This window comes from Chelon labrosus (genome assembly GCF_963514085.1).
Source record: "Chelon labrosus genome assembly, chromosome: 20".
Taxonomy (NCBI): Eukaryota; Metazoa; Chordata; class Actinopteri; order Mugiliformes; family Mugilidae; genus Chelon; species Chelon labrosus.
In genome coordinates, this window is record NC_140353.1 from 1,077,360 (window position 1) to 1,096,630 (window position 19,271).

General features: G+C 43.5%; 1 protein-coding gene across 1 annotated transcript in view; it reads right to left on the reverse strand.

Moving 5' to 3' along the window:
- mdga2a (MAM domain containing glycosylphosphatidylinositol anchor 2a) overlaps positions 1-19,271 on the reverse strand; it is a gene marked incomplete at its 3' end in the record, with an annotated part of 53,968 nt that overhangs the window by 5,768 nt on the left and 28,929 nt on the right. The window contains 7 exon segments of the mRNA XM_084569622.1: positions 783-803; positions 2,662-2,839; positions 4,879-5,027; positions 6,346-6,618; positions 11,534-11,857; positions 13,824-14,153; positions 17,618-17,890. Of these exon segments, the coding sequence (XP_084425748.1) occupies positions 783-803; positions 2,662-2,839; positions 4,879-5,027; positions 6,346-6,618; positions 11,534-11,857; positions 13,824-14,153; positions 17,618-17,890 (1,548 nt within the window).

Here is a 19,271-nt window from a genome sequence, read left to right on the forward strand (position 1 = left end):
TGACCTCCTTCCTTTGGTAGTGTGAACACACAATGAGTCCTGGGTCACATTAAAGACCACCTACTCAACAGGGCTGATCTGAGGAAGAGGAGTTTAACTCCTTCATTCAACCACTAGTAGAAATGATCACATGAATAAGACAAAACATCAGGACGGAGATCAAGAAATAAAGATCTTAACATGTGAGAGTCTTTCCATCTTGTTCCAACATCTGGATCATGTCTCCAAGTCAACCAGCAGCTGTTGATGGTTCTGATCCAGCGGTAGGTAGAGATCCATTAGAGACAGCAGCTGCTACAATATTCTACTGACCACATGATGGCGCTGCTGACTTACAGACACACAAACTGAGATCAGATCTCAAGTGCTGGCTGGGGACGCATGTGGAGACACGTTTATATTAAGACCAGGTGGAGACACAGGAACTTAGAGATGGACAGGTGAGGTCTTTGTGTGCAGTTTCTCTACATTACAACAACAAATACAAACACTTATCACAGATGATTTTACGTCGTATCAGCTGCTTTCACGGTTTAGATTCAAATCAATTATCAGATAAACGTCGTCAGGATACGTCTGACTGGCTGCAGCTTTATACTCTGCTCTGATTCGTATGTGTGTTTGTTTCCAGGTCAGCTGTTCGATGTTTGTTACTGAAAAATGAGATTACTAGTGAGAGTGTTCGCTGCATGCATGCTGTCCCTACTCAGCAAACCCATAAATCCGGCTTTAATCAGGCCAATGCAGAACGTCACAGCGTGTCGGTGTGGACGGATACTTACTGAGATGTGGGTTAACTGGAGCTGTGGAGGGACAAGAGACAGAGAGTCAGATCAGCTGTGACACTCAACTACAGCAGAACCTGGTCCAGGACCAGAGTCAAAGGTGACGATGATCTAAATATGTTAACGGCTAAACTCCAGACCTGAAAACAAATCTTTAAAAGTCCCAAAGTGAGGACCATGAATGAATAATCGTCACAAATATGGATAAACTAGCAAACACACGGTGCAGCTGTTGGGATCCGTGTGAACAGCTGCTGTCTCATTTGGCAATGAGCTTGTGCTTCGTTATCAACCAGCACTAATTGATGAGCTCTGGCTGCCGCCGGAGTGTGTGTGAGAGTCTGAACTCCTATCTCTGCGAGGACCAGCGTTAGGCTGCGTGTGTTTAACTCTTTCCTTGAATCACCGTCAAACAGGCGTTTCTACAGAGCTGACATGTACCGAACCCAAACCAGTCGGCTCAAACACATCGCTGTAAAACCATCTGTAGGCTTTTTGAGGAAAATCAGTGAATCACTCTTCATATCAGCAGGTGGCAGTAGTCTGGATTCATCATTCACAAGAGGAAACGGGAAGAGCTACTGTTAGCTGGGATGCTAGGAAGAGCTACTGTTAGCTGGGAGGCTAGGAAGAGCTACTGTTAGCTGGGAGGCTAAGGAAGAGCTACTGTTAGCTGGGAGGCTAGGAAGAGCTACTGTTAGCTGGGAGGCTAGGAAGAGCTACTGTTAGCTGGGAGGCTAAGGAAGAGCTACTGTTAGCTGGGAGGCTAGGAAAAGGTACTTCCAAAAAAGTTGTGTAGAGAAACATTAAAAATATGGATCATCTCCTCAAGTCATGACCACAAACAGCTTAGCAGTGACATTACTCTGAGAATGGAAGCTTCTTTCATTCTTTCTTTCTTTCCTTCCTTCCTTCCTTCTTCTTTTCCTTCCCTCCTGCTTTCCTTCCTACATTCTTCCCTTCCTTTCTTGCCTTATCTTTTCCTTTCTTCCTTCCTTCCTTCCTTCCTTCCTTCCTTCCGTCATTTTTTCCTTGCCTCCTTCCTTCCCTCCCTTATTCCTTCTTTCCTTCAGCTGTACAGTTTGTATTTGTTTTATTCTCAGTTTTTACCTGTTTTCACACTTTTTTTTTCAAATAGAGCAAAGCAGTGCAAACAATCAGCAACAGCGCTGAAATAAACATGTTTACACGACGACAAACTCTCACTTATCGCTCAGTAAAGGTATAAATGATTAGTTAGCATCATTTACATAATATTTAACTATGATGAGGAGTGAACCAGACTTTCATCAGGGACAATATTACCTCTTAATTAACTCGGCTGTTTTTCTATTATGATATTAATGTCAAGTTTCTTTTCTAAGCTGATTAACTTTGACTTTTTTTCTAAATTCAACTAGAAAATATAATTTCTAGTTGTATGCATGAGGCCGAACAGGTGAAAATAAGCTGCTAGCTGCTAACCCGAGTAAACTTAGACTGTTTTTCAAAATGTGATTTTTGATTGTCTTATTAAATAATTAAGTTGCAGCAACACCTTCTTATTTTTTCTCAGAATCTGAGATTTTGTTGTGAATATTCTGTAGTTTCGACGTAAACAGAAGCTAATTCTTGGTAAATTATTAAAGGAAATTAGCTAAAAATTACAGGACACTTTTTTAAATGTCCAAAGTGTCAAAGCTCAAAAAAAAAATAGTTAAAAGATACAGGAAAATCCAGCAAATGCTCACATCTGAGGAGTTTGAAGCTCAGTAAAAATTACGATATTTGCCTCAGGTGCAGTAGAAATCAGCGGAGCCGTAAACGTCACAGTCCTGACTTTAAATGTCCAGCTGACATTTTTTGTTTTAATAAAATACGGAGTAAGATAACGTACCGCTGTATGTGATGATGCGTTCGGTGGCATCTCCCTCCCCGTAGCGGGTGATGGGGGTGAGGCGGACCAGGTAGGACTCAGGTTTGACAAGTTCTGTCAGGTTGTAGGTCAGCAGCTCCCCCTTCTGGATGGTTCCCTCCATGGGGATCTCCTGCTCCCACCAGCGGGACTGACCCATCTGAGAAACATACAAAAAAACGTTTTAAATATCGTAAGCTTAATTTTGTCTTAAATTAAAATTAAACCTCATTTTGACTTTAACGTGAGGTTAAAGACCTGATGGCTGTACATCCTCATAATGCTAGTGAATGATACGTTCAAACAGTGGCGACCACTAAAAAATGCAGTACACACATTTCTGAGTCTAGTTTTAAATATCTTAAACTGAATTCAATCCATAATTAAAACTGAACCTCACTCTGACTCGAACATGAGGTTAAATTTAGAAAGACCTGATCTGTCCCCACATGGCTGTACGTCCTCATAACACTGGTGAACGATCAGGTTGAACAGTACCGACCACAGAAAAATGGAGTGTACACATTTCTGAGGATTAAATAAATAAACCAACAAACATCCGACAGATTTCTCCGTTACACATGAAATTTTTTTTTCTCTACTGATTGCTCTACTGTTTTATTCATTTGATCCAGAATTTTTGTGCCATTGTTCTGTGTCAAACACTTTATCCAAGTGTAATAATGTTGATTCTTCTTCTCTGCTTCTTTTCTAGTCATAATTGTCACGTCAGCACTTAAAGAGTCTCTAAACCTTTTCTCCTCTGGCTACTGATTCATAATTTGCATCTAGTCTGATTTATTTTAAATTAATTTATATAAAAATAATAAGGCTGTCAAAATGAACGCGTTAACGCGGATTAATCCATTATCATGATCAATCTGGTTAAAAATTTTAACGCAATTTTAATCCATCTGCAGCGCAGAATGAATCTGAAAGTCTCTGGCAACATATTCCAAGTAGAGTTGCGTGACAGTAACTCTACTTGGACAAACTGCCCGAACTGTGTTGCCAGAGGTGTTTAGGTTTTTATCAGGAACATCTGTGGGTGGTGTCCACCTGAAGGTCACATGACTAGAATCTTTTAATGACCAGATATTCACCTGTGATTAGAAGTTGATCTGATTTACCCGGGTGGTTCTCTAATGACCCGTTAATGGCCAGTAACATTGTGGAAAGCAAGTAGAATCTAAAGTGCAGTCATAGTACATCATTATGTCACTTGTATATCCTGTTTTATATATTATTTTTGTGTATTTTGTGTCAAACAGTATTGTAGTAGAAGTAGATATTCTTCCATTCACTAAAATATAATGGAAGTGATAATAACACAACTTGAATCTAAGCATAATTTGGTTACGATGAGTTTTAAACTTTACTTTTTAAATTTACTTTTTGCCTTTTGGAGCTTTTTCATTCACTAGAATGACACTTTAAGACTCTTTAAGACTTTCTAAATTTGAAAAAGAAACTAACGGCTGTTTAAGACTTTTCTCGGCCTGCAGATTTCTCATAACTGAAGCAGAGTGATTTAGCAGCTGACAGCTCAACAGAGCTTCTCTGAATCCAAACCTGAAGCCTCAGAAAGGCAGCGAGAGTTAAAACAGAGGCTGTGTCCTATATCTGTCAGACAGAGAGGATTACCTCCAGCACTGCAATCTGGTCAGAAAGCATCGAACACACACAGCTTTGTGCTTGTACTCTTGTGAGGACACTCGAGATGATCTGAACCTCCACCTGACTCTGAATCCTGAAGTATCTGGTCCTTACAAAGATAGAAGAAGTGTAGGTGTATGAGTGTGTGTGTCATGTGACTCGGGTCATGTGACCTACTCTCAGCACAGAGAGGACACGTGCAGGATTAAAGTCACTGTAACATAATATCCAGCTTTTCTGCACATTTAATCAGCTTATGATGAAAAAAACGTTTCCTGACCAACGCAAGTTTCTTTCTGAATGATTTTTTATAAATTCTTTGATTCTCATTTGTAATTTTTCTTCTTCTAATTCATGTAGAGTGGGTACATTAATTATTGAGCAGGTGGTCATTGATTACAGCAGATATTTGCAACAGGAATTGAGTTGAAGTATAGACAGCATAAAACTAAAACTTCATGATCTGAAGTTAAGAGTCCAGTGTCCCAAAGAACCCCATAAACCTTCACTGGTCCGGTCCAGTCCGTTGTGTTCTGTACTGACCTGCCTGATGCCGAGTCTGTAGGCCAGGATTCGGTCCACGGCGTTGGGTTCCATCTGAGTCCACTGCAGCTTGAAGCCATAGACTCGAGGCCTGTTCTGCCACAAAGCGCTGTAGGTGTCGTAGTAAAACTCTGGAGCGTAGGCCTTCCCTGAAGAGACACAGGGGTCAGAGGTCACAGCATGAACATGTGACACTGCTTGTACCCGAAAAGTTTCATTCACACCTTGAGTCTGGCATTTCTGGCCATTAGAGAACAGCCAAGGTCCGAGTACATAATGTTGTTAAACTACGTTCCTGTACATGTCTAAACTATCATCTTGCATGTTCATGTTGTCTCAATAAATCTGTTTTATTGAACTGACATAATCACACGCTGTGATTACTGTCGATATTTATTAAAAAAGTAGAAAATAAAGAAGTGTTTGAAATGTAAAAACTACCATTACATGAGCAGAACAGTCTGAAGTAGCTTGGGTTCCACCTGAGGCCTTCTTTAATATTCACCATCAGTCAACTGAGCTAATCAATACACATGGAGGTAAAGTGTTTGGGGATCTTAATCGTAGATGCTGAAATTACTCCTATGCAAAGATATGCAGGCGAACTAGAAACACAACACGGGTCGATATTTGGGATCAATACAGGAAGTGGTTTGTGTTCAAATTAATTTGAGCCAGAGCGTTTGACTTCTTTCGAACTGAAAAATCAGAGAGCAGCGTCGGTGGGAGGATTTCACACCACATCGATCGATCTATCTCAGAGTCTGAAGCCAATTATGTTAAACTCTGTTATCTAATCTGTGGTGATAAAGGCTTTTGTTCAACAACGTCCCCGTGTAGAAGAGATTGTGTATCTTAATACACTCCCCGCGACACTCAGAGTTTTGTTTCATGTTTAATTTCTGTCACTTTCTGAAGCTCTGCTGTCGCCTCATTGGCCGCTGCAGGATGAGCGAGGTTTAAAATACCGCCGGCCTGTTCACACCTGATTAACAACACAAACTTTACCTCGACAAATGACAACCCCTGGACATAATCTCCTGTCATTTTCCCATCAGCTCCCTCCATCCTTGGCTTACAACCTGCACCTCTTTAAAAAACGTTTTCTGCTGCCGCCTGCAGAACGTGGCGGCGCTGCCTCGGTGGCCAGTCGTGATAAGAGGCTTAAAACTCCACCGCCGTGGGTTTTACAGGAAGTCTCTCAGCGCTGACACGGCGTCTCTGCTGGGCAGCTAGTAATCAGGACGCCACATTTACACATGAGACTAAGACCAGGCCTCTGTAATCAGGACACAATTGTTTGCTCTTATTCTGAAGACTCAGGCATCGGTAAATAAGTCCTGGTCTGACAGCAACGCTTGTTTTTGGGAGATATAGAATAGTCACAAGTTCAACCAAGTCAAGAATTAATGATGTTTAGGGTCAGAAGGAAATAATTAAATAACTGCATCAGTCAGGCTGCCTCACCTGTAACCAGGAAGGTGCATCGTCCCGCTCCGGCCTCATTGGTGATGTCGCAGGTGTACTCGCCGTAGCCCTCTCGGTTCAGAGCCTTGACGTGGTAGTTGGTGTCGTCGTTCTCGTCGCTGAACTGCCCAACGGTCAGGAGGCGAGAGCCCAGCTTCCACTCGTATCGCAGGAGGCGAGCCGGGTGAGCTCGTAGCAGGCGGCAGGTGAGGCTGAACGCCCGGCCGAGAGCCTGACGCACCTCCGTGTACACCGGCTCCACGGTGGGAGGGACTGCAGGACGAGGAAAAAATATCAGGATGTGGATCTGGACGCAACATCTAAATGTCGACTGTGGCATGTTTGTTCACAACTGGCATTCAAAAGCCTACATTTCCTGACAATTATCAAGTATCATGTTTCTTAAGTCACATATCAAGTTTCATGACTCACAAGGAAAAGTTACAAGTCTCCAAGGAAAAGTCTCAAGTCTTTCGGAACAAGTCTTAAGTCCAGTACCAAGTCCCAAAATTCACAATGAAAAGTCACATGTTTGATAAACCAAGTCTAAGGGAAAAGTCAGAGAGGCTGCAAGTCTTCAAGGAAAAGTCTCAAGTCAAATATTTCAGGTGAATCCAAGTCTTTGGTCTTAGCTGGCAACTATCAAATCCAATGTTTCTGGCAAACCACAAGTCACATATCATGACTGAGAAGTAAAAGTCTTAGATCTCTCAGGACAAGTCTTATAGTCTGATAAACCAACACCCAGAAAAAGTCAAGCCACGTCTTCAAGTAAAAGCCTCATGTCTTTCAAGACAGGTCTTATTTCGGGTATGAAGTATCTGGAAAAGTCAAAAGTCTGATGATCAGTCCAAGAAAAAGTCTGATATGAGATGTTTTAGGTTCATCCAAGGTGTGTCCTGACAATTGCCAAGTTCCAGGTCTTCAACGAAAAGTTAAGTCAGAACAACTCTATGCAGCTGAGACAAATACTCTAGTTTTTTTAAAACCCTTCAGAGCTTTACGAACAACTGAAGATGAAAAAATAAAATCTGATTTAAACGATCGAATAATGTGAATTACAGAAACTGTGTCCAGTCTGAAGTCCAGAGTCATTGAGGTTTATAATATTTTATCTTTTCTGACATGTTTTTTTTTTTTTTTAACGGACCTCAAAGTTGACTCACTGCATTAAACTGATAAAGTTAATAAATCCTGACTGAAGAGACTAAATTTAACCGAAGTCACGGCTGCTGAGTTTCATTTTCTGCTCTCTCACTTCACTCTCTGGGGAGATTCAAACCGTCTGTAAAATAACCTTAAACCTCTTAAGAATCTGAAACATTTAAACTTGGACGGGCGTTAACCTCGGAGCTCTGCTAAAGGGCACAAAGGAAGAAACAGAGATGTCCTTTTTAAATCCCTCCAGCAGCAGAGAGAAGAATCATCTAGATCCACAGTGATGGACGGAGTACGAACGCTGCCTGGCTCCAGGGATGAGGAAGTGATGTGATGAATGCTGACAGAGCAGGGCACACTGCTGATAAAGTTCAGACGAAATCAAAAGTTAAAGAGGAGTCCGACGTCATTTGTTGCGAAAAAGCTTCATGACTTCGTGGTTTCAGCATAAATTAAAGTAAAAACCCTGAACATTTACCATCACAGTCAAAAGATTCCTGGTTGTAACCTAAAATCAAGTCTTAACACTTAAACACAAAACTAGGAGGAGCTACTATTAGCTCAGAGGTTAAAAAGCTATGAGGAGCTAATGTTAGCTGAGAGGCTAACGAGCTAGGAGGAGCTACTATTAGCTGGGAGGCTAGGAAGCTAAGAGGAGCTACTATTAGCTGGGAGGCTAGGAAGCTAAGAGGAGCTACTATTAGCTGGGAGGTTAGGAAGCCATGATGAGCTACTATTAACTGGGAGGCTAACGAGCTAGAAAGAGCTACTATTAGCTAAAAGGCTAGGATGCTAGGAAGAGCTACTATTAACTGGAAGGCTAAGAAGAGCTAGAATTAGCTGGGAACCTAAGAAGGTAGGAAGAGCTACGATTAGCACAACGTCCATGTCTTAACCTTAAACCAAGTCTTCCTCCTAAAGTTGAACTGAATCCTGCGAGGACTTGCTATGTGTCCAAAATGAAGGTCAGGTCCCCACAAGGACAGATAAATGTGTGTGAGGTTCATCTCGACCCTCTGGAAATGTTTCCAGGACCTTCCTCCTGAGAGGGAATCGGTCCAGGAACATCTAAAGGTCATCTGGACGCCCGTGCCCAGCGGCGACCTGCAGCTGAGCTCTCTGGTCACAGATGACTTCTAACCCTGCTGCTTCATTCCCAGAATGCACTGCTGCACCCAGCACTAGACAGACAGATAGATAGAAGTATAGATGGTACAGTGGCAATGAGCCTTCTATTGTAACTCAAGCATCACTGTGAGGTTTTTATGCAGCAGCTTCCGTTTTCTCTTTCTTCACAGCTTGACTGTAGCAACATCATCTCCTCACGTCTCTGTAATCCGGTCAGAAAACCAACAGAGTGTGAGGGATTATTGTCAGAAAACCAGCAGCTTTTTATCTTCCAGCTTCAAGTGGACTCCATTAGCATATTTATTCAGATCAGAGCAGGATGTAATTAACGGGCAGTAACACACAAACCTGACAGATCCACAGTGACACGGCTCACTTACAGTCGCTTCAGCAGCTTTTCTCCAGAGTTTCTTTTTTTTTTTTTTATCCTTACAGTAAGAAGTTAAATCTGTGACTCGAGTGTCGTTCCACTTATTTCAAAGTAATCCACCTGTAATCTCTAATCTGTTTAGAGAAGCGCAGAAAACGACAAACGCACTGCTAGATATTCGTTTTTATATTAGTCAAATAAAAAATCCTGTGGTTGAACGACTCCTACGGAGTTAGAGGTGAATTATTCTCCAGGTTTAAAAGTAAAGTTAGTTTTTTAGTATTTTAATGACCCTTTAACTAAGATCTGCTGTAAACAATCCGAGACTTGTCATCTGCCTCCTGCTGTCACTAGCTTCTGGCAGCCATTTCCAAAATGGTCGCTCTTTCTGGTATTATTTTTATTTTGCAGGGAAATGTTGTTATTATGTAAAATATATTATGTTTTTTTATATTTACATGGGTTAAGATTTTTTTTTTGTATTAACATTTCCAAATATCTTGGTACGATTTTAAAATATTTTACGGACATTTTGCAGTATTTTATGAATATATTTAAACGTTTTATTAATATTTTCAAATGCTTAATCAAGATTCTCAAATATTTTATTAATTAAATACATTCATTTAATATTTTGCTTAATATTTTCAAATATCTTATTATAATTTTAAAATATTTTATTGACATTTTCCAGTACTTTATTAATATTTTGTTATATTTTATTATATTTCAAAAACACATTTAAATGTTTTAATAAAACCAGAAACATATTCATATTTTTGTGATGATTAGTGAAATTTTTTTCGTTTCAAGCTTGATTATAAAAAGTGGTTGTTTAATTTCTAATATCCTGTATCACAATATCTGGCACCAGACTGCAGCTAAGAATCAGCTGATTTTAAAGCGTTGGACCAGTAAGATACAGAGTCCCTAGAACATCCTTCTAAAATGATGAGTCAGTTTTTGCTCCTTCATCTCGAAGCTGTCGGCTGCAGATTTGCTGAGTTTCGGCGCCGACTCTCTGCAGAAACATTTCGAGTGCAGCAGCAGAGGAGATTCGCTCCGACAGCCTTTTAGTGCAGCAGGAAGCCAGGAGCTGAGAGTCTTCCTGTCACGTCCTCTGATGGTATTTCGTGCGACACGGCAGCCTGCAGGTTAGACTGTAAAGTGGAGGATTCAATCCCGCTGCAGACAGGCAGGCAGCATGTGTCTGTCAGCGGCCGCCCGCGTGCCCTCGAGCACAGCCGTCTAACCGTCTACCTGCTGCCAGAAGCTGCCGGTGTGTGTTTCCACTGAACCGGTGTTTTTATCACGCAGATCTGCTGCTGTCTGCGCTGATGGATGTGATGCAGTTTGATTTGGTGACGTGACATTACCTCTGCAGGGCCTCAGAGTCAGCGCCACAGTGCATTCTGGGTATTTTCAGCTGTTTGCTGCTGGTGTTTGTTTGCAGCAGATGCTACGTTTCGGCTGAAAAGAGACGTTTGACTAAAAAATGTGCAGCTAGGGACGGAGAAGACAAACTGAGGACGGAGTCAGAGCTGGAGCAACAAACCTGGACGTTAAACACCAACACAGAATGATGCTGGAGGAGGAAATGTTTTACTGGAGTCTCTCCGTTAGGAACCGATTCTGCTCCAGCAAAGATCTACAGAGCCAATCAAATCATTGCTGCCAAAAGTCTGCTAACTGCTATGCTAATTTACTCAATGTAAACCACCATAGACAAATGCTAACTGTATTAGCATGAGGGAAAACTATGGGAGGGAAAACCCACATCTGCTATCTGCTAAGCTAGTTTCTAAGGCTAATGCTAATAACAGCTGTGTAAATTATAAATATGAATTATTACAACTGTTATGGTGGTGCTTTAAAGATGAGAACATGAGTCCAACACACACTAAAACGCAGACCAGAACCAGTCTGAAACCAGTCTAAAACCAGTCCAAACACAAGCCCAAAACAAAGACTAAAACACAGACCAGAACCAGTCTGAACCAGCATAAACACAAGCACAAAACACAAGTCCAAACCAGACTAAAACACAGGCCAGAACCAGTCTAAAACCAGTCCAAACACAAGTCCAAACCAGACTAAAACACAGGCCAGAACCAGTCTAAAACCAGTCCAAACACAAGTCCAAACCAGACTAAAACACAGGCCAGAACCAGTCTAAAACCAGTCCAAACACAAGTCCAAACCAGACTAAAACACAGGCCAGAACCAGTCTAAAACCAGTCCAAACAAAAGTCCAAAATAAAGACTAAAACACAGACCAGAACCAGTCCAAAACCAGTCTAAAATCAGTTCAAATACAAGCCCAAAACAAAGACTAAAACCAGACCAGAACCTTTCTAAAACCAGTCTAATCACCAGACTAAAACACAGACCAGAACCAGTCCATATCTCGCCCTCAGAGGTCTAGATGAGTCCAGGCCACAATGACTCCTGAGCAGCCCCATGAAGGTGGTCATAAAGTTCTGGCTGATTGTGTACCCGTGTGCAGGTGTTGTGTATGTGTGTGTTACCCACACTGCACCACCAGCTGGATCAGGGCCTCTCTGGGTTTGACGTTGAAGCCGTTGTACTGGCTGGTCTGGCAGCGGTACGTCCCGCTCATCTCTCGGGTCACGTTGCTGATCCTCAGGACGCCGTCGTAGCTCTCCGTCTGAGCCGAGCCGTCCGGCATCGGTGCCGCCGCCGCCACCACCGCCGCCGCTGCGCTGCTCTCCTCCACCCGGGACCACAGGATGATGGGTTTGGGTTTCCCCGAGACCAGACACTGCAGGTCCACGGTGTCGCCCTCCTGAGCGATGAGGTGAGAGCGCCCCCTGGGGACGGTGAGCTCCGGGGGAACTGCAGGAGGAGAAAGAAGGGTTTTGAACAAACCAGGTCATTTTCAACAGTTATAAATATTAAATTAGTCTTTAAAAGAGAAATTAAACTCTGTGTGAAGACAGTGGAGGAGTCTATGGGATAAAGTAAAGAGTATGAACATGTTTTAAGATTAAAACAACAGAAATAGAAGGATGACATAAGACGTCTTTGTCTCAAACCAGAGGAAATAAAATCCAGTGAGATGAGGCAGCTCCTCAAAGCCTCTCTGTGTTCTTCACAGAGATGATGACGAGACGAGGCGTCCAGGTTTGTATCTTTGAACCAGAGTAATAACTTATATCGTCTGTGTAGAAACACACTGAGAGGGATGTTAGCTGAGGAGGACGGGGACTGTTGGACCGTTCCAACGTTTATTTTCTTTATGGGAAATCAGCAGCGACGTGAGCTCGACCTTCTGTTTAAACACATCAATTTAAAAGCTCCATCCCGTCTCGTCCCGTCGGCCAAGGTCATAAACAAACAGGAAGTCTGTCTGAAGGAAAAGTTCAGCTTCTGTTCTCTCTGCGGAAACTTATAAAAGTCCAAACACACTGCAGCTTTCTACCCGGCGACAGAAACAGGACCTTCAACTCTAAAGACGTCCAGCAGAGAGAGAATCTCTCTGAGCTGCAACTTCTAACATCAAACCAATTTTATCTGCAAAGTTTAGGACTTCTTTGTAGAGCGCCTATAACGGAGACGACGTGAGTCAGGATGTATGTGACTGGTCTGTTGGTCAAGACACGGGTCGCCGTGATGTTCCCTGAGAATCTCAGCTGGGAAGCATAGTCTCTATATTCTGCCACTAATAGCTCACATAGCGTTGAGTCTGACTGAACTGTAACGGTCAGATGTTATTATTGATCTGCTGAAGGATGCTAACACCCACCTAGAGCGGAAAGTTAATGGAAATCTACCCTGGTTTAGTTTTAGACGTCTATATGAGCAGAAACACACTGATGGAAAGCAGCACAGACATGCTAGCTGTTAGCATCTCCATTAGCATCTGCTCTGGAGTCTCTGTTGAGTTCTTTTCTCAGAAACAACCAATAAGGACATAACGATGACTCCAAGGCTCTGACCGCAGATCAACAGACTAAACCACAAAACTAAAATCTTCTTCTTCTTCTGGGATTTTGTCAGTTTTAATTAACTGGTTGTATTACTGCCCCCTGCAGAAGGAAACTATTTACAACAACATCTCTCAAGAATTTGAATCATGAATTTCTTCACTTTACACATTTGTGTTCAGGAGTTGTTTCAGTATATACTGTGAAGCATCAAGTCGTTGCAGCCCTAATGGGGATAGATATCAGGATGAGGAAAAGATCCATGTGGTGCACTGACTCATCCCTGATGTACATTCACTCTGCTGATGAAAGGCTCTCACGTTTTCCCTGGTGAGGTCTTAAAAAGCTTTAAATTAGATTTCCAGAAGTGTGCAGATTCTCTGTCGGGAATAAATCACTGGTTTCCAACCACTTTAAACATGAGACAGCTCTGCCACGATGTCCATTAGCATCTCCATTAGCATCTCCATTAGCATCTCCATTAGTATCTGCTAATGTTCTTCTCTGAAACACAACAATGACTCTCAGGCTCACTGGGATAGTCCACATACTGGCACCGCCGTCGTGTTTGTTTCGAGGTCGGGAAGCTGCGGTGCTCGTATTGAGTCGTTCTAAATCTTACGAAGCTAATTCTTTTATCGTGGTCTCTTTAAAAGACACGTTTGACGGCCGAGTTCAGGCTTTTGTTCATGCACGACTCTCAATGTGAGCTGTAAACTCTGTGATGCATAGATGTGGCGTCCTTGCATTAATTGTGTTCACTGGATTTTTTATCTTATAAAAGTAGAATTAACTTTTAAAAACTTCACATGATACTTGATTACAACCAAAGCTGAGACGACGTCAGCTGGACTCGTAGAGCAGCCTTCCTTTACCTGTGGTGGATGAAATGTTGACGTCGATGCTGATCTCTGGCGTTCCTCCGTTCCTCAGCGACGCCACGCAGGTGTAGGTGCCGAAGTCGGTGAACTTGAGGTCGATGATGTCGAGGTTGGTGGTGCCCGGCGAGACCTCGGTGTCGGTGTGGGTGATGACCATCCGCTCGGAGCTCCGCAGAGGCCGGCCGTTCTTCAGCCAGCTGAACTGCAGCTCCTCCGGCGGCGTGGCCTCCACCTGGCAGCTGATCTTCACCTCCCGGCCGATCTGGATGTTGTCGTCGTTGTGGTACGGGTCGGGCGTGATCCAGAACCGACCTTTACGAAGACCTGAGGGAGATAAAACGCACAATAAAGAGTCAGAGTTTCAAATGTCCAACGCATGACAAAGAACAGTAAATCGTCGGCATAAAGATGTAGTTTAATGTTGTGTTTAAATGTCCGTCAGTAGATTATCTGAAAGGAGAAATGTCTAAATTTGGGGGTGAAGAATTCCTTCCTAGCCTCCTAGCTAATAGTAGCTCCTCCTAGCATCCTAGCATCCTAGCCTCCTAGCTAATAGTAGCTCCTCCTAGCTTCCTAGCCTCCCAGCTAATAGTAGCTCGTCATAGCTTCCTAGCCTCGCAGCTAATAGTAGCTCCTCCTAGCATCCTAGCCTCCCAGCTAATAGTAGCTCGTCATAGCTTCCTAGCCTCGCAGCTAATAGTAGCTCCTCCTAGCATCCTAGCCTCCGAGCTAATAGTAGCTCCTCCTAGCATCCTAGCCTCCGAGCTGATAGTAGCTCCTCCTAGCTTCCTAGCCTCCCAGCTAATAGTAGCTCGTCATAGCTTCCTAGCCTCGCAGCTAATAGTAGCTCCTCCTAGCATCCTAGCCTCCGAGCTAATAGTAGCTCCTCCTAGCATCCTAGCCTCCGAGCTAATAGTAGCTCCTCCTAGCTTCCTAGCCTCCCAGCTAATAGTAGCTCGTCATAGCTTCCTAGCCTCGCAGCTAATAGTAGCTCCTCCTAGCATCCTAGCCTCCGAGCTAATAGTAGCTCCTCCTAGCATCCTAGCCTCCGAGCTAATAGTAGCTCCTCCTAGCTTCCTAGCCTCTGAGCTAACAGTAGCGCCACATTGCTTCCTAGCTTTCCAGACTTTGTGATGCATTCAAGTGCTTTTTTTTGGTCCAGACACAGGAGCTGGTTCCTACTTTAAAATCTGAATGAAAAACTGCAAATATAATAATAATATAATAATAATGATGGCGGCTGGACCGCGGTGTCCAGGATGTACCCCGCCTCTGGGACAACGTCAGCTGGGATATTCTCCAGCCCGCCGCGACCCTCTAGAGGATAAGTTCAGTGCACATCATTCAGAAGCTGCAGGTTGAATTAATTACATTCCTGTGACTTCCTGTGCTGTGGAGTCTCTCTGTGAATCGTCCCCGTGGGTCTGAATGAAGCTGCAGGGAGCGTGTGGTGAGATAAAGCCGGCGGTGTTACATATTCATGTCTGGAAAGGACTCGTGTTTCATCTTGAACATGTTCTCTCTCAGTACAGTAGCGCTGTGTGCTGACAGCGCTGCAGCCAGGCCCAGGGTGTTGTATGTGTTACCGTGTGCAGTGACTTTCATATGTGAGCGACTGAATCCACCTCCACTTACGTAACAGACCTTTTAGTGACACAGTGAAACACACACTCAGCGTTTAGTTCTGAGGCGTTCTGGCTTTAATCTTAACGAAGAAGGACAATCGAAGCTATTCATAGACGCAACGCCGCGACCCTCTGACCTGCCGCAGTCGACCACCAGAGACACGAGAAAGACACGAGACGGACGCGTCCAACGGAGTCAGTACGTCTCCAGCATGATCAGGGACGAACCGTTACCATGGAGACCGAATCAAATGATGTGATCGGATACATGTGTTCAGATCAAAACAATGAATAGGAGCATCACGTCGACAGATAGAGGAGGAGGAGGAGGAGGAGAAGACAGCTGAGGAAGAAGAGGAGAAGAAGAAAGAGGACGAGGAGAAAAAGGAAGAGGTTGTGGAAGAGGAGGAGGAGAGGTGGAGGAGAAAATTGAGGAAGAGGAGGAGGCAGAGGAGGAAGAGGGGAGGAGAAGGAGAAGGAGGAAGAGAAAGAGACAAAGACTGAGGGAGAAGAGGTGGAGGAGAAGACGGAAGATGAGGAGACAAAGGAGAAGGAGAAGGAGAAGAGGAAAACAAGATGGAGGAAGATTAGAAAAAGACAGAGGAAGAAGAGAAGAAAAAGGAGGTGGAGGAAGAGGGGGAGAAGAAGGAAAAGGAGGAAGAGAAGAAGGAGGAGGAGGAAGAGACAAAGACTGAGGGAGAAGAGGTAGAGGAGAAGGCAGAGGACGAAGAGATGAAGGAGAAGAGGAAGAGAAGATGGAGGAAGATTAGAAGACAGAGGAAGAAGAGTAAAAGAAGGAGGAGGAGAAGGATGGAAGAGGATGAGGAGGAGGAGGTGGTGGAAAAGCAGAAGAAGAAGAAGAAGGTGAAGATGAAAAAGGTCGAGGAGAAGAAGGAGGAAGAGTAGATCAAAAAGGAAAAGGAGGAAGAGCAGGAGGTTGAGAAGAAGAACAAAAGGGAGTAGAAGGAGGAGTAAGTCGAAAAGGACAAGGATGAGAAAAAGAAAAACAGAAGACCAGGAACGATGAAGAGGAATATGAATAAGAATGTATAGAAGAGGAAGGAGTTGATGAAGTGAAGACTGAGGAGGAGGTTGATGGAATGGAAGGAGGAAGAAAAAGAAGGAGGAAGCAACAGAGGTCCGACACCAGCAAACAGCTGACGGCCATCTTGGTTCATCACAGCCCTTACTTCCTGTTTGTTCCTCTACTTCCTGTTTGTTCCTCTACTTCCTGTTTGATTAACTTCCTTGGTCTAATAACATATATGAGCTTTGGTTCGGTTTCTAAAAGTATCGGCTGTAAGTGTCTTAAATTTTCGGCGCTGGAGTCTCAAAGGGACGGCGAGCGGACACAGAGCGTGCTGTCAGTCCCGTGGGTTTGATGCCGTCGGCTGTAGCTTATCTCTGCTGCACAGCCCCAACACATGCACATATTAAATCCATGTATTATGTCTTTTCTTTATAAAACCTCCTGATTGGCTCCAGCAGCTCCCATGGGAGAGACACTGGAGCCGTCCACCCGGTGCATGCTGGGAAATCCTGCAGCCCCTCGGGTCCCTGAGCAGGAGAGGTGATTGACGAAACGATGAAAGCGTGGAATTAAAATGACATTCTCTAACATTTCTCCCCATCGTATCATTTTTATAAAACCACAGTAAGACCCTACAGAGAATTATCAGCTTAACCTGCAGCTGTGTTCAGCTTTATATTTAGTTTCAGGTCGACGCTGTTTATCTGTGCAGCAACAAATTTACTGTTCAGTCTCAGCTGAGAACATTCGAGGATTAAGTCCTGTAAGCCGAGTCTTGCTCCTCTTATTTATTAGAGCTGTAACGGTTCATGTATTCACTCTGATCCGCTCAAACATGACGTTCAGGTCACTGCTTCCTGTGGTTCACATCGACGTGCTGCACTCGCCTCCTGGAGTATGAAGCTACGGCATGCTAGCAGCGTTAGCAGCGTTAGCAGGGTTAGCCTTTAAAGCTGCAGACGCTGACAATCAACCTGCTACTCAAGGAAACTGAAATATTATACCTGTGTATTTGTTTATGGGGGAAAATGAGCCAATATTACATATCAGAGTATCTGCTGTGACCTCCTTAAACATTTCTGGTAACTGCTGATCAGTCGTCTACAGCAGCTTGGTGTTGGGGGGTTTCCTACCTCTGACCAGTACGGTGGTGGACTTCTTGGCGGCGTTTCCCACGTTGTTGGTCGCCACACAGCTGTAGGCGCCGCCGTCGTCCACGGTAACGGAGGGGAGGGTCAGCGTGCCGCCTTTGACGACGCTCCTCTTTGGAAGCTCCTCCCCCTCCAGCCTCACCCACCTCAGAGTAGGGGGAGGGTCTCCGCCCGACGCCACGCACACCAGAGTGATGGTCTCCCCCGGGTTCACCACCAGGGGGTCGTCGAGGAGCAGCTTGATGGAGGGAGGAGCTGAGGAGGAGGAGGAGGAGGAGGAGGAGAAGTTTATTTTTTATCATTTAACATTTTATCATCTGATCTAAATAAAACTGATGATCACTCGTCCACAAAGATGAGGTCTGATGAAAAAAGGAGGAGGAGAAGAAGAAGGAAGAGTAGACCTTTGACCTTCGAGCTTTCCTTTATTGGTCCAGTTTCTCATCCACAATACAGAACACAGACACAACACAGAAGAAGAGAAAAGGAAGAGGAGGAAGGAGGAACAGAAGAACAAAAGAAGAAAGAGAAGATAAAGAAGAGAAGATGTAGAGAGAGAATAGGGAAGAAGAAGAAACGAAAAGGACGAAGAAGAGAAAGAAGAAAATAAAAAATAAAACGAGAGAAGAAGAAGAAGAAGAAGAAGTGTGAAAGTGAGGAAATGTTTGGAGGTTTTAGTGAAGGCAGCGTAATCATCTTAATTTAAACATTCAACAGATCAACAGACTCATTAAACATCTTCCTGTAAAGTTTTCTTCTAATAACCTGAATGAAGCTTTAAACATGTGGTCACGCCTCAATAATTCACCGTGACCTCAGCTCCTCCACCCGCCGCTGAAGAAAAGCAGCGAAACGCAGAAATAATAACGACAGAGATAAAAATAGACGCTGCTGACATCAGCCCCCACAGCTGCTGAACAGGTTAACGCTGGACAATCATTTATTTATCGTCTACATTCATCTGAGTCAACACCAGATTAGAAAACTACAAGAGGAAACTGTTTTATGTATGGATGGAAAACAAGAAAATAAATTATAGGTCAAAATGAAAGTAAATAAAAATATAAAAGTCTGGCTCATAATTTAAATTTGGACCTGGCTATAGACTGGTTTAGGACATGGTTATAACTGGTTTAGGACCTGGCTATAGACTGGTTTAGGACATGGTTATAACTGGTTTAGGACCTGGCTATAGACTGGTTTAGGACCTGGCTATAGACTGGTTTAGGACCTGGCTATAGACTAATTTAGGACCTGGCTATAGACTGGTTTAGGAACTGGTTACAGACTGGTTTAGGATCTGGTTAAAGATTGGTTTAGAACCTGGTTATAGACTGGTTTAAAACATGGTTATAGACTGGTTTAAGACCTGACTATAGACTAATTTAGGACCTGGTTATAGACTGGTTTAGAACATGGTTATAGCCTGGTTTAGAACATGGTTATAGACTGGTTTAGAACATGGTTAATGACTGGTTTAGAACCTGGTTATAGCCTGGTTTAGGACCTGGCTATAGACTGGTTTAGGACCTGGTTAAAGACTGGCTATGGACATTTTCATAGTCTGGTTTTGGACCTGGTTATGAACTGGTTTAGGACCTGGTTATAGTCTGGTTTAGAACCTGGTTATAGACTG